Source organism: Lissotriton helveticus, chromosome 6, assembly GCF_964261635.1.
Source record: "Lissotriton helveticus chromosome 6, aLisHel1.1, whole genome shotgun sequence".
NCBI classification, from domain to species: domain Eukaryota; kingdom Metazoa; phylum Chordata; class Amphibia; order Caudata; family Salamandridae; genus Lissotriton; species Lissotriton helveticus.
The window spans coordinates 91,547,108-91,573,501 of NC_136067.1; the positions used below are offsets into that span (position 1 = coordinate 91,547,108).

The 26,394-nt window shown below is 43.6% G+C and overlaps 1 protein-coding gene across 4 annotated transcripts in view; it reads right to left on the reverse strand.

Moving 5' to 3' along the window:
- Window positions 1–26,394, reverse strand: part of LOC144762270 (ATP-binding cassette sub-family C member 10-like) — a 1,124,497-nt gene that overhangs the window by 365,232 nt on the left and 732,871 nt on the right. For all 4 annotated transcript variants that reach the window (XM_078647414.1, XM_078647412.1, XM_078647413.1 and 1 more), the window contains one exon: window positions 10,442–10,613. In XM_078647414.1, the coding sequence (XP_078503540.1) occupies window positions 10,442–10,613 (172 nt within the window). The remainder of the gene's footprint in view (window positions 1–10,441; window positions 10,614–26,394) is intronic.

Here is a 26,394-nt window from a genome sequence, read left to right on the forward strand (position 1 = left end):
ACCCACACTCCCTCACTTACCTTTCTTTGATGCTTCACTCAGACCCTTTCAGTCACTCCTTCCTTTACTCTCTCTGTCCTTTCTCTCTGTCACTCCCTATGTCTTACCCATATTCAATTTTATCCACCCTCTTTCACCCCTCTTTATTTACACTCACTGCTCTTTTCTCACCCTCCCTCACTGTTGTTCCTTTACTCCGTTTCCATCACTACCCCTCATTCCCCATCCTTTACTGTCCTTCCTTTTACTTTCAACACCCACTCACATTCTCCCAGTACCTCTGCTTTAGTCTTCCTACTCTCTTACCTTCTTTCGCTCCCTTATTCATTTTCCTTTTCTCACTTACACCCTATTACACCTTCTCTCTGTCTTACTATCTAATAAACAGTCCCTCTGTGTTGCTCCCTCTACCTCTCTTTCTCTTAACATCACTCTCTCAGTGTCCTTCCCTCATGCTTACTCCTTTATTTATTTATTTTTTGGTACGCGCCCCGGTATGCGTACTGGTGCGTGTACCGGTACGCGTACCCTGGAGAAAAAAGAATGACAGAGGTTTTTAAAAATGTAGCATTTTTTTTATAAATTAGAGGTAGTTCTAAAAAGAAATGTTTTTTTTATTCTTTTTGTTGTTTTATATTTTTTTATTGTTTTTTTGAATTTTTTTTACTTTTTTTGGCTTTTATGAAGAATTGTATATTTTTTTGTATTTTTATGGGGACAAACAAAAAACAGGGAATTGTAAACGGCTCAACTGGAGCAAAAAAAAAAACCAGGAAAAAATTAAGGCTTCTTTGGGCACTTGTGGTTGTCACCAGCAAGGTTGATGAGATTAATACTTTGCTCACCATAAGTTATTGTTTTTCCACAATATATACAAACGATTTTGTATGCACCAAACTTGGTTTGTATGTTTGGGACCATCTCCCTTGCCTCTGGACCCGATGGAGTGGGTTCTTGGCTTGTTAAGGGTCTGGAAGACGATTGTGGAAGGTTTCTGCACAGTTCTCTAACCTCTGCTGCAGAATAGTTGTTGGGGTGCAATCGTTGCATGTGGCGAATCATTGTGTGATTCCCAAATGAATATTTTTTGGCAGGGTTCCCCCTTGATAGTACAGCGCCATAGATGACAGGTCACCTTTGCAGCGTTTACCTTCCTTGCACCCCTTGGGAATTTAAAAAACTCCCATATAAAGTGCTCCTTTGGTTTATATGGGGGATTGTCTTCAGGCAGGAACTGCCTTCTCTCATCCTCTTCCTCCTCCTCCTCCTCTTCTTGTTCACCACCAATGTGATGTTGTGGTGGTCCTTGTGCTGGTGGTGGTGCCGATGCTCCAGCTGCTGCTGCTACTGTAGCCATTTCTCTATCAATAGAAGCAGGTCTTCCTCACTCAAAGAACAAAGTGAGAATGAGGAAAAAAGGTGGGGAGTTTCATCATTTGGAAAACAAAACTGTTCTGAACCAATGAAAAGTGTTATTTTCAGGTCACATGACCCGGGCTTTCATCATTTGGAAACCAAAACTGTTCTGAACCAATGAAAAGTGTTATTTTCAGGTCACATGACCCGACGCGCTTACGCTACGCGCCCCGGTGCGCGCCCGGCGGCGCGCCCAGCGGCGCTTACGTTGCGCGATCGTATGCGCTCGGGCGCTTCCGGGTGCGCTTACGCCGTCGCGACTATGTGATACGTCACGATGATGTTTTCGTTCACGGCAATGGCGCTAACGGGACGCTCACCGGTACGTGCACCGGGGCGCGCCATAACACTGCGCTTACCGGTGCGTTCACCGGTACGCGCACCGGGAGCGCACCAAGGCAAATACAAAAAATTTTAAAAGGGAAAAATATACATAAAACAAATAGTATTACATAAATATACATTATAGCATTTATTATAAAAAAATATATTTCATAGCTACAGAAATTAGCTATTAAAAAACCTATGAAATTCACTGGAAAAAACATAGGTTTGAGGCCCTATATATAGTTAGGAATTAGCATTTACAAAACCTATGAAATTCACTGAAAAAACCATAGGTTTCACACCAGTTATAGTTAGGAATTAGCATTTAAAAAACCTATGAAATTCACTGAAAAAACCATAGGTTTCACACCAGTTATAGTTAGGAATTAGCATTTAAAAAAACCTATTAAATTCACTGAAAAAAACATAGGTTTCACACCAGTTATAGTTAGCTGGAAGTTTTACTCGCATAAAACCATTGAAATTCCCACGTTATAGTTAGTTGGACTCACTATAACTTGCGCGTGCAATGCACTGCTGATGACGTCACATATTACATCACTCATGACATGGTCAGTGACATCACTCATGACATCACTGATGACACCATCCTTGTGACAGAGTGACAGACCTCCTTTCAGTGTAATGTAACCCTTGAAACACATATTCAAAAATAGAAACTAAAATTTTCAAAAAAATGGAGATACCCATACCAGTTACAACAACCAATTCAGTAATTCCACCATCTATATACACATCCACTCATTCACCAACAGTTCTATATAGTCACTCATACATATACTCACTCATCATATGTAGTGATACACCTATACATCCTGTTACACACCGACAGTCATCCAAAAGTTACTCACACACATACTCACACATGCAAATAAACTATTGGACATCCATTTATTTGCATATACAACTATACACACACTACCACCTTACTTCTAAGGAAACTTACACATACTTACTCTCTTAAACAATCACTTATAGAAACACATACTTATTTAAACAGGAACTCTTACAATCTCTCACTCTCACATATACTCACTTATATACATCAATACTCACATATACTAGATTAAAACATATGTAGTTACTGATAAAGACACTAGTGAGACAGTCATTCACTCACTAACACAAACACATATACACACTCATCCACCCATACAGTCCTGCACATATGCTGTCTTAAAAACACATACAAACAGTGAGTCAGTCATTGATGCATCTATGTGCTAAGTAATACCCCCACCAAACCATATAGACACTCATACTGATACTAAAAAAACATCTAATAACCCATATACACACACATGTAGCTACTCACCAACCCATGCAGCCACTTATACACAAAGTGAAACACTGATACATATATTTAAATATTTAAACATTACTCGCTAATATATGTATTCACTAAGATACACTTAATAAGCCAGTTAACCAATCAATTTTGTTTTTTAAAAACATCCATTTAGACACTTATTTAAACATTTATTCTTCCATCGACCTTTACATATACATATATAAAACATATTTATTTTTCAGAAAGACACACATTCACTGGATGGTGTCATCAGTGATGTCATGAGTGATGTCACTGACCATATATATTGTAAACAACAAGGGGCCCTAATTTAGTCAACAGGGGACCTCGGGGAGCAATTCTTTTCAAACAACAGTGGTCCCATGCACATTCTAGTACAACATCAATAAATATAGACGGAATCAGTTCTATATTTTAGAATGACATGTCCAGCCGGACAGAGGTCCTTCACATTTACTTAATAAACAAAATTCCAGAATAAAACAAGGATACCTTCCACAAAACCCTGTGTGGTACACAAGCCTGTGCCCAACACTTGTGGGGTGTTGACAGTTGGTGATAGATAGGAAAGGTTTTAAGGCAAACAAGCGTTCTTCTGTTTACATGTTCATTTCACAGAAATTATCAGGTCGCACCATTACAACAATTTAGCAATCAAATATTCATATAAGGTGCTTAAGCAAGTCAACGGCGTTTCGGTCCCCCTAAAGGGTCATGGGGACCATCATCAGGACAAACAAATAATTGCCTTATTCGCTAAACCTCAAATTGCCTAAAAGGAAAGAATAAGGAGAAAAAATATATACACATTTTAAGAACAGAGCACCAAATAATTATAAAACAAGTGACTCTTTGTGCAATGTGTTTACAGTGCTCTGTTCTTAAAATGTGTATATATTTTTTCTCCTTATTCTTTCCTTTTAGGCAATTTGAGGTTTAGCGATTAAGGCAATTATTTGTTTGTCCTGATGATGGTCCCCATGACCCTTTAGGGGGACCGAAACGCCGTCGACTTGCTTAAGCACCTTATACGAATATTTGATTGCTAAATTGTTGTAATGGTGCGACCTGATAATTTCTGTGAAATGAACATGTAAACAGAAGAACGCTTGTTTGCCTTAAAACCTTTCCTATCTATCACCAACTGTCAACACCCCGCAAGTGTTGGGCACAGGCTTGTGTACCACACAGGGTTTTGTGGAAGGTATCCTTGTTTTATTCTGGAATTTTGTTTATTAAGTAAATGTGAAGGACCTCTGTCCGGCTGGACATGTCACTGACCATGTCATGAGTTATGCAATATGTGACGTCATCAGCAGTGCATTGCACGCGCAAGTTATAGTGAGTCCAACTAACTATAACGTGGGAATTTCAATGGTTTTATGCGAGTAAAACTTCCAGCTAACTATAACTGGTGTGAAATCTATGGTTTTTTCAGTGAATTTAATAGGTTTTTTAAATGCTAATTCCTAACTATAACTGGTGTGAAACCTATGGTTTTTTCAGTGAATATATATATATATATATATATATTTTTTTTCTCCCCAATGATGCGGCACTCAGCGTTTATGGGTTTATAAACAACAATTCCTTTATTTCTCCAGCTCGGACCAACGCGTTTCAGCCATCACAGGCTTTGTTCACGGTAAGTGAGCTTTTTTTCTATGTCCACTATTTATCCCATTTCAAACAGTTATGGTGCATTATGGGATTTGTGGTCAAGTTACATTTCATGTTTATGCAAATTGCAGATAGCAACGTTTTTAGTACTATTTACAGATTTAGAAACAAACGCTCTGCTTTACGCGCTTTAAACATTTTTATAGCCTCATATTAAATGCATATGTAGACATTTTCTCAAGTGTAGGGTATCGTACCCTTTTTCCCTCCTTTGTTTACAGTTCTCATTCAACATTATACTTTTCCCAATGTCTGTTGACTACTCGCTGTTATAGTATAAGTTATTCAGGGATTGTTCTGGATGTCGAGTTTTCAAACCAGCATCATTTATCCGGGTATAGTACCCTATAGTACAGTGATCGAATCTTAGTCTGCATATGAATCAAGTCATTGTTTACAATTATTCCAAATGTACATAGAGTTCCTCATCAAAATTCATCCCTCTCGGCATCTTGGTCTTTAATCTGATTATGAATTTGGATTCAATTTGTCTTAATTTGCGCAGTCTGTTTCCTCCTCGTTCTCCCAAGTTGACCATGTGTATGCCATAGTAGGACATCGATTTCCAGTCTCCTTTTTGACATGATATCATGTGTTTTGCTGTGGCATATGCCAGATTTTTGTTTTTTACAGCTCGGATATGTTCTAGGATCCGTTTTTTCAGGGCACAGGTTGTGCTTCCAATATAACGTGAACCACACTTGCACTGTATCACATAGACTACATATGTGGAGGAGCAGGTAATTTGACCTTCTATGAGTGTTCTTTTGCCATCCGATTCATCATATGTGTTTGTATTCAGGCCAATTTTACACGCTTTACAAACATTGCATTTACGGAATCCATTTCGTTGGTTGGTTAACCAGTTATTTGTTCCGCCCTGATCCGGCCCCTTTGCAGAGCACCCACAGTTGTGCGCCCGGAGCCTTTGGATCGTCTTGGTGGAGATATATATATATATATACACATATATACACATATATATATATATATATATATATATGCATATGACATCTATAGTTTTGAGACATAAGAACAGAATTGTCAGTTATATTTCAACAATTTTTTTATTATTGCAGTGTTATTTTTTATTACATAAAACATGTAAGGAAAATGCTACTTACCAGTATGCATCTGTTCTTGGCATGTAGGGCTGCAGAGCCACACACTATTGCATAGATCACCATCTGGTGGTGGGCCCGGATGATTACTCTTTGTTGTTGTTTTGGAAGAGTCTTTGTCTGTTGGATGAATCCTTCTATAGATCGCAGTGCGCATGGGCATCAACTCCATCTTCAGATTATTTTCGCCATTGGGGAAATTATGGAGTTGTATGAGTACAGAGAAGGATGTCCATTTCTTGTGTATCTAATTAAGATATTACTGGAACAGATATAGGTAGTCGGGGAGGCGGGTGTGCGGCTCTGCAGCCCTACATGCAAAGAACAGATGCATACTGGTAAGTAGCATTTTCCGTTCGAGGCATATGGGCTGCAGACCACACACTATTGCATCGATTGCACAGCAGTTTTGCCTGCACGTCTACACAGTAGTGTTTTGTAAATGTGTGTGGTGTAGACCATATAGCTGCTTTACAGATATCATCTAGGGGTATATTTCCTAGGAATGCCATAGATGCCCCTAGTTTTTGGGTGGAATGAGCCCTAGGGGGAATGGATAGAGTGTGTTTTGCTTTTTGGTAACATATTTGAATGCACTTAACAAACCACCTTGCAATGCCAGATTTTGAAATGGGATTACCTTTGTGTGGAGGAGAAAAGGACACAAACAATTGTTTTGTTTTACGAAACGGTTTTGTCCTATCAATGTAGTGAAGGAGCGCTCTTTTTACATTTAATGTATGTAGTGCTCTTTCCGCAACTGTTGTGGTTGAGAAAAGAATACTGGCAACTCAATAGATTGGTTGAGGTGGAACGGTGAAATGACTTTTGGAAGGAATTTCGGGTTTGTTTTAAGAACTACTTTGTTGTGATGGAGTTGTATAAATGGTTCTTGAATTGTTAATGCCTGGATCTCACTTACTCTTCTGAGTGAGGTAATAGCAACAAAAAAAAGCAACTTTCCATGTAAGGAACTGTAACTCACACTTATGTAATTGTTCAAATCGAGGACCCATAAGTCTAGTGAGAACAATATTTAGATTCCATACTGGAGAGGATGGTATTCTGGGAGGAATTATTCTTTTGAGTCCTTCCATAAATGCTTTGATGGCAGGTACTCTAAACAATGACACATGTTGTCTGTTTTGAAGGTAGGCTGCTATAGCAGCAAGATGTAACCTGATTGAGGAGTATGCTAAATCACATCTTTGTAGATGGAGCAGGTAGCATATGATGTTTTGTATGGAAACATCTAGTGGGTTAATGTTGTTATTTGTGCAATACACAACAAACCTTTTCCACTTGACTGTATAGCATGCTCTAGTGGTGGGGCGTCTCGCTTCTTTTATGACATGAATGCAATCAGGCGGAAGATTGAGGTATCCAAATTCCTCAGGAGCCAAATCGCTAGATTGAGCTGCATAGGGTCTGGATGCATGATCTCTCCATGGTTCTGTGTCAGTAGATGTGGAGAAAGTTTTAATTTTTGATGTGGTACTACTGAGAGCTCTAGTAGTGTGGTGTACCACGGTTGTCTTGCCCACGTTAGTGCTATGAGAATAAATGTGAGGGAATGTTGCTGTAGCTTGCGTTCCACTAACGGAATTAGTGGGAATGGTGGAAAAGCGTACGCAAATTTGTTTGACCAACTCATCCACACCGCATTGCCTTTGGACAATAGGTGTGGGTATCTGGGGGCAAAGCTTGGGTATGTGGAGTTGCAGTGTGTGGCGAACAGATCTATCTCTGGTCGGCCCCACTTGTGAAAGAACGGTGGAAGAACTTGAGGATGAAGCTCCAGCTCGTGTATCTGTTCTCTTTGACGACTTAACAGATCTGCAACTTGATTGTGAACTCATGGTAGATGTTCTGCTTACAGAAAGATTTTTTGAGGAATGGCCCACCTCCATATGCTCTGCGCCAGCCGGGAGAGCTGTAAGGAGTGTGTTCCTCCTTGTTTTTGGATGTAATACATGGCTGTCATATTGTCGGTACGGACTAGTATAACCTTGCTTGATAGGTAATGTTGAAACGATTTTAGAGCTAGAAAAATTGCTAACAACTCCAGATGATTTATGTGGAGTAGCTTTTGTTGCAGTGCCCATGTACCCTGTACTGTGTGTTCTTCTAAATGCGCTCCCCATCCTGTGAGAGATGCGTTTGTGGTTAGCACCACTTGTGGAATAGGCTCTATGAACGGCCGGCCCTTGGAAAGGTTTTTGGTGTTCCACCACTGCAGAGAGCGATATGTCCAGTCGTCCACCACCACCAGATCTGTTATTTGTTGCTGAGCCTGATTCCACTGACTTGCTAAGCACTCTTGTTTGGGGCGCATTTGTAGTCTTGGGTATGGTACTATGAATATGCAAGATGCCATCATTCCGATTAATTGCATGAACACTCGATCTGGTAGTAAGTGTTGTGGCTGGAATTCTTTTAAAAGAGCTTGCAAACTTTGTATCCTAGTTGGATTGGGGCATGCAATTGCTTTGGAGGTATCTATTGTCGCACCTTGATACTGTTGAGACAGGGATGGTTGGAGGTGTGACTTCTTTTGATTTACTGTAAATCCTAGCTTGTGCAACAAGCAGATGGTCTGATGCGTGTGCTGTACACATTGGTGGTATGACTTGGATTTTATTAACCAGTCGTCTAGGTATGGGAAGACATGAATGTTGTCCCTTCTTAAGTGTGCTGCTACTACTGCTAGACACTTTGTGAACACTCGAGGTGCTGTAGTTACTCCGAAAAGGAGTACTTTGAATTGGTAATGTTGACCTTCTAGTACAAATCAAAGGTACTTTCTGTAAGATTGATAGATAGGAATGTGGAAGTAGGCGTCCATGAGATCTAATGTGGCAAGAAAGTCGCCTTGTTTTAACAGCGGCAGAACCTGTTGTAGTGTGACCATATGAAGTGGTCAGATTGTATGTAAAGGTTTAGGAGCCTTAGATCTAGTATAGGTCTGAGGGACCCGTCCTTTTTGGGTATGAGAAAGTATAGGGAGTAAACTCCTGTCTTTTGGTGGTGTTTTGGGACTGGTTCTATTGCATTCTTTTGCAGTAGAGATGCAACCTCTTGTCTTAGGAGTGTGAGATGCTTCTGTGACATGGGACGTTGTCTGGGTGGTATTGTTGGAGGAGTGGAAGTGAGCTCCAAGCAATAACCTGACTGAACTATTTTTCTTACCCACCTGTCTGTGGTGATGGAGCTCCAGACAGGTAGGAGCTGTTGTAATCTCCCCCCAACAGGAGTGGAATAGTCTGGGGGGATGGAAGGGAAGTCACTGTTTGGGAGTAGAGGCATTGCGGTTGTTGTTGCCTCTGCCTCTACCCCTATTGTTGTTACCTGTATATCCTCCTCTGTAATACCCTCTACTGGGCGAGGTTTGGGTGGGCGCTTTATAAGAAGAGGAGGTGTTGTCAGTTTGAAACCCCTTAGAGGCGCCCCTGTAGGAGGAGCGACAAAAGGACGCTCGATGGGTCTGAGTTTGTAAGGCTACCATGGATTTTGCCGTATCTGTATCTTTTTTAATTTTCTCTAGTGCATTATCAACTGTTGGACCAAAGAGATGTTGCTGGTCAAAGGGTTGATTTAAGATACTGGCCTGTACTTCTGGCTTGAACCCAGAGATGCGTAGCCATGCATGTCTACGCAACAGTACTCCCGTATTAATTACCCCTGGATATCCGTCTCTCCACTAACTATCTAGGCTTCTGGAAAAAACTAAAAACCTTGCTTTTTTAAACACTGCATGTCCTACCTCTATACGCCCTCAGTGCGGAGATACCCCATTTGGGGTGATTCATGCGCTTAACAAATGATATAAATAAATAAATAAACTATCGCTAGAAGATGGTCTAGTCTTCAGAGTAGATAAAATAGTTCCTCCGTTAACATTTGAAATACGATCTTAACCAAGGCGCACGAGGGACGCCTGGGTGCCACACTTACCAAACGTAGGATTCGTGAGTACTTTCTGTAGCCCAAAATGGATAGAGACATTGATGCTCTAGTTTTAGAATGCACCATTTGTGCCAGTTGCGATAAAAACCTCTGCACGACCAATCCCCCACTCACTCCCATACCCCTTCCAGAGTCTCCATGGGAAAAGTTGGGCATTGATGTTTTGGACTATTCCACACCTTGCCCCCCACCAGACCAAGTTAGCTATCGTTCTAATAGACTATTATTCTTAGTGGTCTGAAGTCAAATTTGTACCCAAAGCAGACTCAAAAGAAATTATTGAATTTATGAAAGAAATTTTCACGAGGGAGTTTTTTTTGAGTGTCTGAATTTAATACAGAAAAATGTCCAGAGCACATCCTTACCTACAAATGTGACTGGAGGTGTATCATAATTAGTAAGGTTGAAACGGAACCAGGATAGCTAAGGCTGGTATACCTATCCAGGTATAGAAGTCACCCACAACAATGAGGAAAAAATGAGAATCAAAGAGCCATGCAGCTGGCATGACCATTGCCACTACTCAGTCATTTACAAGTCAGTGATTTCATGTATCTATGACATATAGTATGCTGCATTCATCTGGGCTATTACTCACACTAAGATCATCCGTCAGTGCACAGGCCTCAACCACTTGCTGGTAGAAACTGGCATTGAACCTGTTTCCAAACAGGATGTTCTCTTTCACTGTGGAAAACTGTATCCAAGGCTCCTGTGCCACAAAGCCGAATCCATGCTCTAGGTCGGAGATAAATACAGAGCCACCTTTTCTGAAAAATAGTAAGCAACACCAGAAAGACATATTGAAGTGCAAGGATTCAAGTAGTAAAATATTCTCTTCAAAATGCTTGGGCACACATTGTCATAGGCATTCAGTTTTTTTCATACTAGTGGAATAGAATTTATAAGTGAATTATCTGTAACAAAGTGTTATTTACAAAGGTTGTATAGCTTAAAGTTTCTTTTGTACCATGCATCCTGCTGTCAAATTCATACCAGAAGAATATTTAAGTATGTTTGTTAATATATGGCACCCATAAGAACAATGTCTAAGCTCTTTTGTTGTTACCTCCAACTGCAGGGTGGCAACTTCCGATGCCACTATCCGTCTTTTTAAATTGAGGACTTAAATTGATAAGGACAACATAAGAATGACTCAAAGGCAGTAAAACATTATCAGACTGACTCCTCAGATCAAAAACTGAATGCAAACCAAAATGATGTTGCAAAGCCTGCCATGCCCAAATAAATATCTCTATATGAAGTTAATGTCACAAGTGTGAATTTCAATGGACATGCTCAGTCTCCTTCGAGGGAGGTATAATGATGCTGGGAAATATAATCACTATGGGCCCTATTATGAGTCAGGTGGTCCGAGGACTGCCGGACTTGTAGTGGCGCGGTAGTGGCGGTCCAGCCACAGCCACACTGGCGGTCCAACCGCCCGATTACGATTTGGCTGGCTGGACCACCCTGGGGCCGCTGCCAGGGAAACACTGATCCCTGGAGGTGGTGCAGAGGTCCTGAGACAGCAATATGCTTGGTGGGATCACCGTATTATGAGTTTCCTCTCTGCCAGGGTTTTCATGGCCATGAAAACCCTGGTGGTGAGGAAACAAAGGGGGCCGTACGGGCCCAAGGTCCCTTTACCGCATGTGGATGCCCACAGGGGGGCATAACATGTGCCCCCATGTGAATGAACACAGGTTACTGCACGGCATGGACCTTTGAGTCCATGCCACACAGGAACCTTGTAGTGTGGTCCCATTGCTGTGCCTTTTTCAAAGGCACAGCTGCCTTTGAAGGAGGAGCGCCACGGGACAGCCATGCCGCCTGCCTGACCACTTAAAAGTCATAATCCGGTGGGCGGGCAGGCGGGGTGACCTTTCGAGGAGTGGTAGCACAGCAGTTTGCATCGCCACACCACCGCTCTGCCAAAAGTTGTAATCAGGCCCCAAGTACAGTCGTATTCATATAGGCAACCAGTTCTTATGTGTTACATTTTTCTAGGTGTCTACCAGACACAGCATATCCATGTTCACTGTGAGAACTGACTTCCTCATAGCCAAGTATGACAAAAGCCCCAGGATGCTATTGCACTGCAACGTATCATCATCCTAAATCTTAAATATTTGTTAAATGATAGAAAACAGTTTTTAATGAATGTTAAGATTGCAACGGATGTACCAAAGAAAATACTAAAAGAAAAAAGTGAGTAGGTTAATTATCCTGCAGTTTGTTTGCAAGATGATTAGACCTGAACATAACAATAAGCAATCTTTTATCAGCCACTCTCGTCTTTGTAATGTGACTGATACAAATCTACTTAGTTGGGTAATATAACCTACTTTTTTAAATTCCTATGCAACTGCAGTGAAGTTAGTTATAACAAAGTGCTATGTATAAAAAACACAAGTACAAAAGGGTGTGAACCTGATTGTGCATATATTCTCCATGAAAAAAGGGATTCATTGGTGCTTTTCCACTTGAGTGGAGCATTTGCTTCAGGTTCCTTGACTGATTTCTGCGCTCCTCTCCTGTGAACCCTGCACTTACTGTGGGAATTCCTGGGAGCACTGAGAAGCACCTAATGACCCTTCAGTGCATGAGTTGTTATATTTAGTAAGAAACAGTAGTAAGATGCTGTAAGTTTATTCATTCGTCCAAATCAAATAAATAATAACACATAAAGTTAGATTTGAAGAACAAAGAGGGGCTATGGGTAAAATATTGGGAGTATCTTTACTCTACATAGTGCTACACCCCAAAGTACACCTAGATCTGTAGTACGGTTCCCACAAATCTAGTAGGACTTTGTATTAGATCAACAAAACTTCATAATATAGAGACTATGGGCTTTATTACGAGTTTGGTGGTCTGCGAACTGCCTTACTGACTGCTGTGAGTTTGGCAGTCGGATTGCTTATTATGAGATATGCGGATGGCGATTGCCACGAACGCAGCTGAATTGCCGACACCGCAAGCACACCGCCGACTGCCCGGGTCCCGGTAAATCAGCTATCCTGCGGTGGTACTGAGGAGCTTCACCACCGTTTGAATTATGAGTTGGCTTTCAGACAAGCTGACGGCAGTGGTGGGACCGCCATCTTCGGGTCAGCAGAAACAAAGAATTTGTGGTGTATAGTCACCACTTTCCTGTTCTTCCCATCAGAGATCGATGTGGATCCCTTTCTCTCGGGCCTCCCTTCAGAAAAGCATCTTCACCCCTCGGAATACGTCCCTGTTTGCAGGGATCTACAGGTAAGTCCTTTTTGTCCTATATACCCATTGACTGGACTGGCCACATATGGGCCAGAATCCAGCAATAAGTGGGTGGTATTTTTCCACATGTATCATGCATATATGTACATTCGACATGCGCAGTCAAAATGTACACGCACGCATCAATAGATATAGAAATTCATTGCCAAACGCCGCAAGACTGCCTCAGTCAATTCACAGGCCAAATGGTCAACTAGTAATACGGCAGTCTGGAGACCAGAAGCACTGCAGCTGTGGTGTTCGGGCAGGCGGACTGCCAAACTCGTAATCAGGCCTCAAGTCTTCTTATATCATCAGTAAATGTTGGTTTGGCTAGATCACAGTATTGGATCCAAACTACTAAACCTCCAGGGTTATATATGCTGTTAGAAACTTCAAACATGACCATTCTTATTCCCAAGGAATTTGCGGAAACAGATCTAACCCTTTCGTTTGTCACGTTTGCATGTTCAAGGATTTACAAAGAGAAGAGACAATAATACATTTTCAAATGTTTATTGAAAATATCTAATCCTTGTAAGTAAAACATGAATTGCAAAACCCCCTGTAACGACAGGCCGAACACTGGAGGGACTTTGTGTGCGGGAAAGTGGGGATTTGGGAGCCCTCCATAGTTCGGCAGCGCCGGGTGGGCTCCTGCCTCGGACGTTAAGGTGCGCCTGCGCTGATCTCTGGTGCATCCCGTGGCCGGCAAGTGGTTTGAAACTCACCTCTCCCCCTTTAACCGATTCACTCCCGCGCACCCTCCTGGTTTCTCAGGCGAGCCGCGATCTCCATGCCCACGCCCCTGGGTAGTACCAAATTTGCACTGGGCCCCATAGGGATGACCCGGTGCCTGTCTTTGCGGATGATCGTCTCCTGTAACACGCAGCGCTAGGCCTCTACGGCGGTCTATTGTTACATTTTGTGCCCGGGCACACACTTCGCTGGCTTGCTCTTGTCCGTTTTCTGCTGGATCTTTCTCACCAGGCCGCAGGGGGGGGGGGTTGGTTGCACGTTGCATATTAAACAATTTAGGGAGACTCTAACATAGTGGCTCATTTTTGGGGTTGTTCCTACCCACTATGTGGCGACAGTAGTAGCACATCAGGCTGCACACGCTGTCTAAGTGCTATTACCAGAATTCAGCATGTAGGAGGTGAAGTTGCTCCTCCGATTCACACTCCATTTTCTGGGCGCTTTTGTTTCACAGTGGTGCCCGGGTATATGTGCTGAGCTGCTAGAGTAACTTCTCGGGGAAAGGATGTGGTCCGTTGGCTAGAGTGTCGTCTAGGGTGCTGGAAACCAGAGTTCGAGCCTCGGGGTCGTGTCCACATCGGGTGATTCTGGGTAAATCACTTAGTCTCCCTGTGCCTGAGCGTGTGAGTGACCAGAGCTCATTTTAAGCACCTTCGGGTCAAGTTCGCGCTATATAAGTCTGCAATTTGCTTTCTTTGCAGGAGCTGGGCATAGTGGTCACCCGGCAGCATCTAGGGGCATGAATAGGGGATGAGCGCCACGATGTCGATGCTTGTGCTCATGGATTTAGTTTTCCACCTTTTCGCGGACAGCCAATCCCATGCGTAGCTAATATGTTAGGAGTGAGTCGCATTGTTTGAGGGACGACCAGTATTGGAGGACCTTTTGTTCCTCAGCCGTCCAACTTTTTCCCAATGTACCCAGTGGCCATGCGTCTGCACGTGGTTCTTCCGTTCCAGGCAGCATTTGCGCTACGGGTCAGCAGCAGTTGCCCACCACTGGATGCAGCACGCAGAACGGGAGTGCTGATAGCCGTAGGTGAGACAGTCTTTGACCTACGAGTATAGTCCAGTCGGGTGGGGGCAGTTGGTCACAGCTTTAAACTTGAAATGGTTGCAGCTAAGAAGGCCACAAGGTGGTGTGATTACTGTAGTGTTATGACACCACAATTAAGGGAGCGGTCTTCTCCCGGGTTGCGCTGCGTCGTGACAGCAGTGACCTCGTCGTGCTGTTGGCTCATCCAGGGCGCTGCATGTTGTGTGGAAGGTGCCAAACACCTTGTTTCTGGCCCAGCTTGCACGGGCGCTGCATTGTGGAGCTCGGGCGGGACCAGTGCGTAGTTTTCGTTCGCGCCCTCTTCGCTGCTGCGGGAGCACATGCTGTGAGTCAGTTCCCCAGTTGCATGTTGGGCATTGCGCGGTCGGTCTAGCTGGTCGGCCCCTTGGCGTTCAGGGGTTTCCGGTAAGGTGCATGCGGCCCAGAACGCTTTGTTGTCTTATCAGGTTTAAACTGGAGTTGTGGGTGCAGTTGTGATGACCAGGGGCGTGCACCTCCCACACCCTGCTGACATCTTTCACTTCTGCTCCGGGTTTTCTCTGCTCATCCAGCTTGCCACAACGGAGGACTGAACGGGATGCTGGTCTCAGGGTAAGCTTCTGGGGTTACCTGCTCGTATTCCGGCCCTCGTTTGTGCTGGCTGGAGTCTGGATTGCAGCCCAGCTCAAGTGCTGCCTATTTGCAGTGCAACTATTTTCATTGTGAAGCCATCCTTCCTGACTTGCACAGGTATGATGTCTCGGGTTTTAGCATATTCGGGATGCCATTAGGGAACAGCCTAGACCAGTCGGGCGGCACCCTAGTTCATGCAACTTTTCAGTGCGTGTTTTTAATGTCAAAGTATGTTTATTGAGTTTTGAAACAGAAGAAACAGGCATGGCATGGCAATAGACAATCAGCAGGCAAGAAAGGCAAGCGAGACAGACAAACACGTCTTCTCTTAGAAGCGTTAGGTGAGCAGGGTGAACATGCCCAGATGGAGAGGCGATGTCCGGAGATCGAGAAGAGCCCCTAATCGGAGCAGCAAATAAAAAGGCCAGCCTTAAAAAAAAAAACGCCCCCAACACCCAACTCAAACACCCTCCCCCCGCCCCTACCAGTACGCCATTCTTCCATAGTGATCGTGTGTGTTATAGCTAGTCCAAGTGTATCAGGGTGCCTTCGGTCGCTTGTGGTCCACCATGCAGTCCGTAAGGCGTAGGATGCGAAGGTACTTTGGGCAAGTGATTTCATGGAATTCCCTGGAGAGCAACGTCAGGAGCGGTTGCCAAGTGGTTCGGAATGAGTCAGGCGTGTGTGTGAGCGTAGCCTGAATCCGTTCCATGCCTAACGTGAACCACAACTTATGCAACCAGCCTGTGTGGGTGGGAGAGGTGGTGGAGCCCCAGAGCGACAGGATGTGTTGGGACGCCGCCTGCATAGCGATGCCCATCCGTTTGCCGCGAGCTGATCTCAAGGGGAACATAAGCGCATTAGGGAGCCCTAGGAGTGTGTAAGCTGGGAAGCGTGGAATTTCAGTGTCGAATGTGGAGTCAATGTCGTCCAAGACAGCCTTCCAATATTCCTGCAGGGCGGGACATTCCCATAGGAGGTGAGTTAGCGTGCCCCGGCTGCCACAGCCCCTCCAACACAGCGCACTTCGGGTCGGGTTACCCTGGTTGAGTCTCGCAGGGGTTAGGTGCCAATAGATCGCCAGTTTTATCGCCGATTCCCTAGCTTTGGTATTGCGGGTAGTGTGGGCGGCTCTATAGTGTATGTGGTTCCATTCTATTGAGGAGAGAGTTCTCCCGAGTTCGGTTTCCCATCGTCGCTGGCCAGCAGTTTTAGCAGGGTCGGCAGCAGGGGAGAGCATCCGATAAAGGTCTGAGACAAGATGTTTATCTGAGTCTTTGGACACAAGCCAGCGCTCGAACGGCGTCATTTGCCGGCCGACCAAGGGGGCAACTTCTGGTTGCAAGAGCCAGTGGCGAATTTGGAAATATTGAAACATGCGTGGTTTATCCACTCCGTAGGCTTGCGAAATGTCAGCGAGAGAGAGAAACCCCTCCAGATCAAAGAGGTGGCCGGCCGATCGGCAAGGTGTATCACGCCATTGCAGGAAAGCTCGAGCGTCCGTGCCAGGTGGGAATGCGGGATTATCAAAGAGAGGGGTAAGTGGAGACGGGAAGGTCGTGAGGCCCCGTTTGACCGCCACCATGTCCCAGGTTGCCATAGTGGTCCGAGTGATAGGGGAGCGGAGGAGATAGCGCGGTCTATGCTGGCGAGCAAGAAACGGTACCTTCCACAAAGAGGTCTGAGCCATTGCCCTATCCTGAAAAAGCCATCTCTTCTCTGATTCGGGTCGGTACCATTCCACCAGATATCGGATTTGCGAGGCTTGGAAGTATTGCAGTAGATTCGGGATCCCAAGGCCGCCCTCGTCCACAGTCCTGTGCGCTACTCGTTTATGTAGTCTGGCGCGTTTCTTCTCCCACACAAATTGGTGAATGTCGTGTTGGAGGTCAGCTAGCATTCCCGGAGGCGGGGATACCGGGAGGGTCTGAAAAATGTATAATATCTTGGGTAGGACCGACATCTTCACCGCCGCAATCCTGCCAAGTAGGGAGAGGGGTTGCTTCGACCAGCGCGCGAGGTCGGCCCGGATCTGGGATGATAAAGTAGAATAATTATGATTGACCGTCGAGATCGTGGAAGAGGTCAGGGTGATCCCCAGGTACGGAAGCCGAGCAGTGGTACGTAATTTGCAGCCGAAGGTAGGTGACGGGCTATTAGGAAGAGCATGGCTTCCCAGGGGTAGGATCAGGGATTTCCCCTGGTTAACTTTGAAACCTGACACCGCACCGAATTGCTCCAACTCCGCCAGGAACGCCGGTATGGAGCTGGATGGACGGTCCAACGCGGCGATTATGTCGTCCGCGTACAATCTCACCACGTGGGGTTCGTTGCCGAAAGACATCCCCGTAATGTGAGGGTTGTCCCGTATTTTTTGCGCTAAAGGTTCCACGTACAAAGCAAATAAGAGGGGCTCAGTGCGTGTTTTTGACATGCTCGTACCCACATTGACCACATTCCTCTGAGACCCCACAGTTTTCAGCCTAATGATGTGGTACACCAGTCAGAGCTGCTGTCTTTGTTCGTGTTTCGGCAGCGGCTCGCAGACCTATAATGCTGGGCAGATACCTTATTCCCCCTGGTCGACGATAATTGACCTTGCCCAGGTAGTGGATGTTATAAGGTTGCTCCTTTCTTTACATCTGCTCTTCGTGTATCTCCTGACTGCGCTTTACCCCTCTAGCTTCCAGGCAGTGTGGTATCGTTCCAGCTGGCCTGGTGAGGAGACTCTGCCCAGGGTCTGTTAAGAGTATTAAAACTAGGTATAGAAGATCAGCACTTCAATTACTTTAGAGCTAGCGTGTGTGTGGCTCTGTGTGTGTGTGGGGGGGCTATGTGTGTATGTGGGGCTCTGTGTGTGTGTGTGGGCTCTGGGTGTGTGTGTGTGTGTGTCTGTGTGTGTGTATGTGTGGGTGCAAATGCAATAGGTCTCGCATTTATGAGAGATTACGCTATTTCTCTCTAATGCTTACCTATTGCCATTGTAAATGACAATACCATATATTTATCAGTTTAAAAAAAAAAAACAATAAATGAAAAAAATGACATTTGCAATGCCAATAGCTCTAACTTTTAACAAAGAAGAGACCATTGCATTGTAAATGCTTGTTAGCCTATGACAGTGTATGGCGGAATTTTTATATTATGAAATATCCGATATTGGAGATGTACAGCTGATGGGGACTCTCTCTGTAATATGTACTTAAGCCATTGTATGAATTTGGGCTTTATTCCCGTCTGCACTGTGGACATCTAGTAGTTTGAGATTATATACGCCTTTCCACATTAAGCTGGCGCACATGGGTTTGTCCTGGCCATGTACATGCAAGTCATGGTCCTTCCTTTAGGTCTATGCCCTCCCACTCTGACTCACTTCCGGATAAATACTTTGCAGTGCATTTTGCAAGCCTAAACGACGTTCCGAACGGTGTTCGCGGAATCACAAATGTAGCCGGTAAGAAGCAATGGAGCAATGTTTCTCAGCATTTAAACTATGCTACAGCTTAGAATGCTAATTCTCTTTAACTTCCCATATGTATTTCCCATTGCTTACAGCTATGGGAAATGCAGGCACAAGACGGTGGGAATGCCCTTGTTAGTCTTTTTATGAACAAGATGTAACAGCGGAGCCTTTTTGATAGCGTGGCTTGTCGTTCAGTTCTTAGAAAAGTTTTTTTCTAAAAACCAAGGGTTTTTTCGATAGCTTGGTTAACTTGTGTCCTTATGTATGCTATTGCTGCGACATATCTTAAAATGGTTACAGCACTGGATAATTTTTTGCTGACATGATAGCTTGGCCAACTTGGATGAATTAAGGATATATATGCTATTGCAGCAACATATCTTAAAACAGTTACAGCACTGGATACTTTTGGCTGACATGTATTGCAGCACAATGAATCGTGCAGAATTTCCCCTGTTTATAAATAAATTACAATAAATATAGGCTACTGACATTGAAATTGCGGAGGCCATGAGTTTGTTTTTCTTTTACTCTTTTTTAGTCGATTGATTGGGCGGAAATACCCTGGAGTTTTTAATTTTACCCCTGGATACAATGGACAGATAGTTAATTGTCCTACAGTGAGACTTGTCCAAGCAACATTTGCCACGGTTTGTAAGTTCCCCTACCTTTGAATGGTTGCATGTACAGTTCCGATCTGAATCGTGGAATTGAGTTTGATTATGTTTTTTTCTGTTTCAGTAACCCTTAGAATTCTTGTGGATCACCTTCAATGAAAGTTGGTTGGATTGTTTTTATACAAGTGATGTGTGCTTTTTCTTGTGCATCCTTGTAGCTTGGTGGTGGCATGTATATTATCTTTAGTTGCACTGGGTTGGAGAATGATCCTAGGAGTTTCTTAATCTGTGGTTCTCCTGTTGCTGCTGTATCACTTGGTGGTTTCCTTTAAAGTCTTTTCTGTTATGGAAGCCTTTTCTTTCGAAGAAATCTACTATTAGTAATTGTACAATATATATTTCTTTACCATACAGACTTGTAACGCTCAAGGGAAATGAAAGTCCTGATGATGACTGTGTAGCTATACAGTGGTTGAAACACCGTCAACGCCTATGTGGCCAAAAATATAAAAGGACACATTATTTTTGTTCATGTTGTTCCTTTATTGTAATGTGTATTTCTTTGTTTGCCACTTGTCTGGTTCGTGATATGTTTTGTTTGTATACCAGCACCTTGCCTTGAGCGTAACTGTTCTAGATGTTTTTACTATATGTAATAAATAATAACTTTTGATACATGATTTTTTTTAATTTAGGGGCATGGAATTTGAGAAGTGAACATGTTAGTCTGTTAATTTCGATTGAAAAGGATAGTGGATGGATAAAAGAGTGAAAGATTATTTTTTTAGGTCTTAGCAATAAGAGGAGGCTTTTGGATGATTAAAAAGGAGTTTTGGAGGGGAGGACTCAGAGGAAAGAGTTTAGAAATGTTTGTTTTAGGGGATCGGTATAGTAAAAGAGGTGTCAGATGATGCAAGGAGGGGTAGAGTAGGAGAGAGTCTAGAAAGGGTTATTTTGGCAATCATAGTAGTGGTATGGGGTTTAGGATAAATGAGAGAGTGGATGTAGAGGATATATTGATAGATGTATTCAGGCTTCCAAAGAACTCTGTGACAACTTTGCCAACTTCTTCAACGATAAAGTCCAAAAAATCGAACTATCTCTAGACATCAACAACCCACACCTCCAGAAGAGCTACTCGACCTCCCCAGTGGCACTCCCATCCGACTCCTTTCCCTCCCCCTGGCTAAGCTTTCGCCCCGTCCAGGAAACTGAGATAATCGCGCTGATCTCGACCTCCAAACCTTCAGCACACATCTCAGACCCCATCCCCCCATCTTTAATCAAACAAATGAAGCTTACCTTAGCGCCCATCTGGGGAAGAATCATAAACAGCTCCTTACAAAGCGGTGTGGTCCCCGATTGTCTAAAAATGGGACAAGTCACTACTCTCCTGAAAAAACCCGGTCTCGACTCAACTGACTTGAACAATTTCAGACCAATATCTAACCTCCCTTTACTCTCGAAAACACTTGAACGCTGTGTACTCCTGCAACTGACGCAACACCTGGACAACATCAATCTCCTGGACCCCCTCCAATCTGGCTTCAGACAAGGCCGCAGCACTGAAACTGCGATGTTGAACATCATAGACGACATCCATGGATCTCTTGACGCTGACAAGTGCTGCCTCCTCATACACCTTGATCTCTCAGCAGCGTTCGACACGGTGGACCACAAGCTCCTCATCATGACTCTTCAAGAAAGAGCCGGCCTTGGCGAGGTAGTTCTCAAGTGGTTTTCCTCCTTTTTACACAACCGTTCGCAACTAATAAAAATCAAGAACTTCACCTCCGATACCCAGCAAGTCAACAAGGGTGTCCCTCAAGGATCGGTGCTCTCCCCCCAGCTCTTTAACATCTACATGGAACCACTCGCTAAGTTACTCAGGAACGCCAACATCAACTTCCACCTCTACGCGGACGACACGCAGATTTACCTGGAAATCTCCTCTCTTAAAGACATCCAGAGACTCAACGATGTCCTAAATGAAGTTCAAGACTGGCTGACAAAGAATCACCTGAAACTCAACCCCGATAAGACAGAAACACTCCTCATCTCAAACAAAGAAGATAACCCTCAAATCACCGAGTGGCTAAAGTCGATCGATGCTCTCAAGGGTAACCTCACGCTAGCCGACTCCGTTAAATCCCTGGGCTTCACCTTAGACCCTAAACTAACCCTGTCAAATCACATTAAGAACTCGGCGAAAAGCGCTTTCTTCAACCTCAGACTTTTGAACAAAATTAAACCTTTCATTCCCAACAAGGACCTCAAACTAGCCACGCAATCTCTAGTTCTATCAAGACTGGACTATGGGAACTCAATCCTAACAGGCATCCCCAAATCCCACCTGGCTCCACTAAAAACAACACTTCACGCGGCAGCAAGAATGATCACAGGCTGCAAAAAATATGATCACATCTCCCCGGCTCTCAAAGAACTCGAATGGCTCCCTGTGGAAATGCGAAGTACCTTCAGAACGGCCTGCCTAACCCACAAGGCCCTCCACACCGGCAAACCGGAATACCTGGCTAACAAGCTCAAAAAAGCAGGCCAAGCCAGAAACTTGAGAAGCTCTAATTCCCTGCTGCTCATCCTACCAAAAACCAGAAGGAAGAGAACTGCGGACTGCTCTTTCTCAGGAAATGCCCCCAAAATATGGAACGCCATCCCCCCGCACATCAGAACTCTACCGTCCTATGCAGAATTCAAGAGCCAACTTAAATCCTTGTGCCTGATCCGCTCCCTTGGTTATGGATAACTTGGAGCTGCAAACGTCTCAGAATCCATGCGGTATTGTTGAATCCAGTACTGAGAAGCCCTGCTGTCCGAACTTTTCTTCTTTCCAAATTGTCTGTCGCCGATTGCTTTTATTGGGTTTGTTTCATGTTGTTCTCTTTTTCATGCCCACTACTGTGAAGCGCTCTGATACCTTCGGGTCTTGTTAGCGCTATAGAAAACCTCTAAATAAATAATAAATAAATAAATGTATAGGATGAGAGATAGGGTAGTGCATTGGAAGGAGTAGTAGAAGAAGTTTGAGATGAGTCAGAAGGTTGAACTAGAAAATATATTGAGCGAAGTATAGGCTGAGAAATAGGGTAGTGCATTGGAAATGCTAAATTAGAAGACAGTGATAAATATATAGATCCATAATTATTGGGTTTATCAAACCAAATGTTAAGGTCACCCAGAACGCATAGGTTGGAGTGTATTGTTATCAGGTTTGAAACTGTGTCTAGAAGTGCGTCTGGGAATGTTGCCTTGCTAGGTGGAGCTCTGTAAAGGAGCAGGAAGTTACAGGAGGAAGAGAGTGTAGGATTGCATCTTGTTAGAAGAGCTTCACAATTGTTTATGGAGATGTCAATTTTAGTGATATGTATTGTTTGCCTGAATACAACAGCTAGACCACCTCCTTTATTGGCTATACGATTTTGGGTGAGTATTTGATAGCCTAGAGCAGTGGTTCCCAAACTTTTGACTCCTGAGGACCCCCATTGAGTCACCACTGGAAGCCGGGGACCCCCAAGCAATTTGTATGAGTTAAATTTCAAATATTAAAACAGTAATTAAAAAAAAACCACACGTGTTCATACAAAACAAATACTCAAAGTACTAAGGATTTTGGGGCCAGATGTACGACTATTTCATTTAGCGCCTCGCAATTGGCGACACAATGCAAGTGGCAAATTGAGTCGCTAAATGAAATGTACAACATTGTGTTTAACACTGTTTGGGATTCCCAATGGGGTCGCAAATTGCGGGGCTCATTAATATTAACGAGCCTCTCGCAATTTGCGAGCCCATTGGAAATGCCCGCCCTCCCAGGGATGGTGGCCTGCTGGCCTCAGCAGGCCACCATGTCTGGGACTGCTTTTAAATAAAGCAGTTTTAAAAAAAATGCATCCCGTTTACCATGCATTTTTAAAAAAAGAAAATGAAACGTTTGTTTCATTTTTTAAGGGCAGGCAGAGGTCCCTGGGACCTCTGCCTGCCCTTAAAAAATTATTTTGCATGCATTTGCAAAGGGGAAGGGGTCCCCTGGGGACCCCTTCCCATTTGCGAATGCATTACCATCTACTTGAAGTAGGTGGTAATTGCAAGTGTTTTGCGACCGAAAAACATTTGTATATGGTTTTGAGACTCGCTATTTGGAAGGGAATGCCCCTTCCAAATAGCAAGTTGCAAAACCTATTTAGCGAGTCGCAAACAAATTGCGACTGGCGAAATAGGCTATGTACATGGCCCAATAGGTTTTTGCATGCGCAAATGGGTTCACAAACCCATTTGCGCATATAAAAACGGAATGTACATCTGACCCTCTGTCACATGTATGTCATTTATTTTATAGCATCTCTCATACCATTTACATTTACATACCATTGTAGGATGTCAGAGCACTTTACATCACACACATATAGAGACATTGAATCATACATGTAAATCAGTGTGTATATAAAATGTTACATAAGGTAAAGGGGACTACAAGGTTCACATGTCATTCATACTGGTTGGCATTTTTAAAGAGTGCTTGGTCTGGAAAAGCACAAACTCAGGATTCAGAACATAACACAGTGGCTAGTAACATTAAAAATGTATTTCCGCCCAAATAAATCTTTTTAGCAGCATCAGGATAATGAATAACTGGGCAAAAACATAAGTTACTAACTGGTACCATGCAGTTTGCAAGCAGCTCTTTGATGACAGTTTATAGTTCCCTCTGCTAGATTTCGATTGCCACTTATGAAGTGCACAGTAACAAAATAATCTCTGTGACAAAAGCAGTAACCACGAACCTATGCACATAAAATACTGCTTTTCTAAAATGCATGTTACACGTTCTTTGCAGTAGGCACATTAACCCTCTGTGCTACATTAGTTAAGCCAAAGCTGCCACTGAACAAAACTCCCCTCGCTCTCATCAGCAGGTACATTAATCACTGCCATTATCTTGACACTTTTATTGTTGCTGGAAAGCTGCTAATTACACAAGAAACTTTTCTGTGCTTTTAAAACTGCTGCCTACGGACCCCCTGGGAATGTGTCACGGACCCCTGGGGGTCCGCGGACCACAGCTTGGGAAACACTGGCCTAGAGGAATGGCTTCATGCAGGACTGGAGCCATATCTTCTCCCAACCATAATTCGGTTATGAATAGTATGTCTGGTTTTGCATCGGTGAGAAGGTCGTAGATGTGATGCTTGTTTTTAGAGAGGGATCGAGCATTTATTAGTAGACAGTTTAGTGAGTGGCCTTTGGTGATAGTGGGACTTTGTTTGGTAGAAGAGTGATCAGTATTGTGTGGGTTTGTAGCAGGTGTGTTTTTAGTGCTGGTATTAGCTGTATTAGGATAGCAATCATGTAGCTGTTAGGCATCGTGTTCCTCATCCAGCATGCTAAGTAGGCATTTTGATGGGTCTGCATGTGTATGTGTTGGAGATGGTGTTTGAGAGTGAGTTGGAGTGCTGTGTTGCTTTTGTGGTGTAACGTTGTGAAGTAGACATGGGGAAGCAAAGTTGTTACGTGTGGCATGTTGCTTATATTTTTTGTGTGTGTTTAAGGCGGAAGGTGTATGAGTCAGGGGAGGTGGTGCAGCATGTGGGTCTTGTAGTAATGTTCTAAATTGTCCAATGGATGAGAGGCGGCTAGAAGATAGGTGCTGTATTCCTGTATCTGTGTTAGGTGTGGTGGAAGAGTGAAAGCTTGCCATTGGAGTTTGTTCCTTTGTGTGGTTTGAAAGGTGGGTATATGTTTGTATTTTGTGATGGTAAGTATTATGAGGTGTTGCGCTTTGAAGATCTTGTTGGGCTGGTGTGTGTGATATGTTTTACTTTTGAAGAGTAGTGAAAAAGGGTGCTGATGTATACGTTTCATGCAATGGATTTGGTTGTGTAGTATTGTTTGTGAGAGGAGTTTGTGACGTAGAGGGGGTGGTGATGTGTTTATGAGTAGAGTGTATGTTGTGTGTAGGAGGGAATGAAGTAGAGGTGTTTATCTTAGACTGGTTTGTTGCAAGAGTTACAAAGTGTGGTGGTGTGCAGTGTGTGTGTTGTGCGTAAGTGTTATTATGGTAGAAGAGAGAGGAGGGTGTTTGTTGGACAACTGATGGAAGGATGATTATACAATTGTTAGTGATAAAAGGTGGTCTGTTAGGTGTAATTACAGCAGAGAGAGTGTGTCTGAATGGGATGTAGTTATGTATGGTGTTGATTGGCGTTGTGTTAGTGATGAGTGTATTGGTTAGTTACTACTAGATGTGATATGAGCTTGCAGCATTAGTAATGGCCGGATCCTTGTGGCTGTGACTCCGCTTAGCTGCCACTACAGCGGCAGCTGGGTTAATCGGTGGGCCTTCTTTGAGGGACAAGTGTGGGAGGGGGGGAGGCTGGGTTAGGGGGGGGGGTCGAAGTTGGGGTTGGGGGGAGGAATTATCAGGGTAAAAAATTAATCATGGGGATAAGTAGTTTAGCGTTAATGCTTAGCAAGGTTTATTTATATAAAGTTTTCAAAGACGAGAATTTGTATTATGTAAAATGTATCAACTAAAATGTTTAGCATGGAATGTGGCGGGCTTGAATAGTAGGATTAAAAGAAGCTTAGTGTTTGAGAAACTTAGAATGTATAACCCACAGATAGCTGTAATAACAGAGACTCATATTGCATATAAGGATCGAAATTTACTTAAACAATTGGGGTATGATATTTTAGTATGCACTGATTTGAATACCTCAATCCGTTGGGTAGCTATTTTAAAACAAAAACAATTCAGGGCAGAAATTA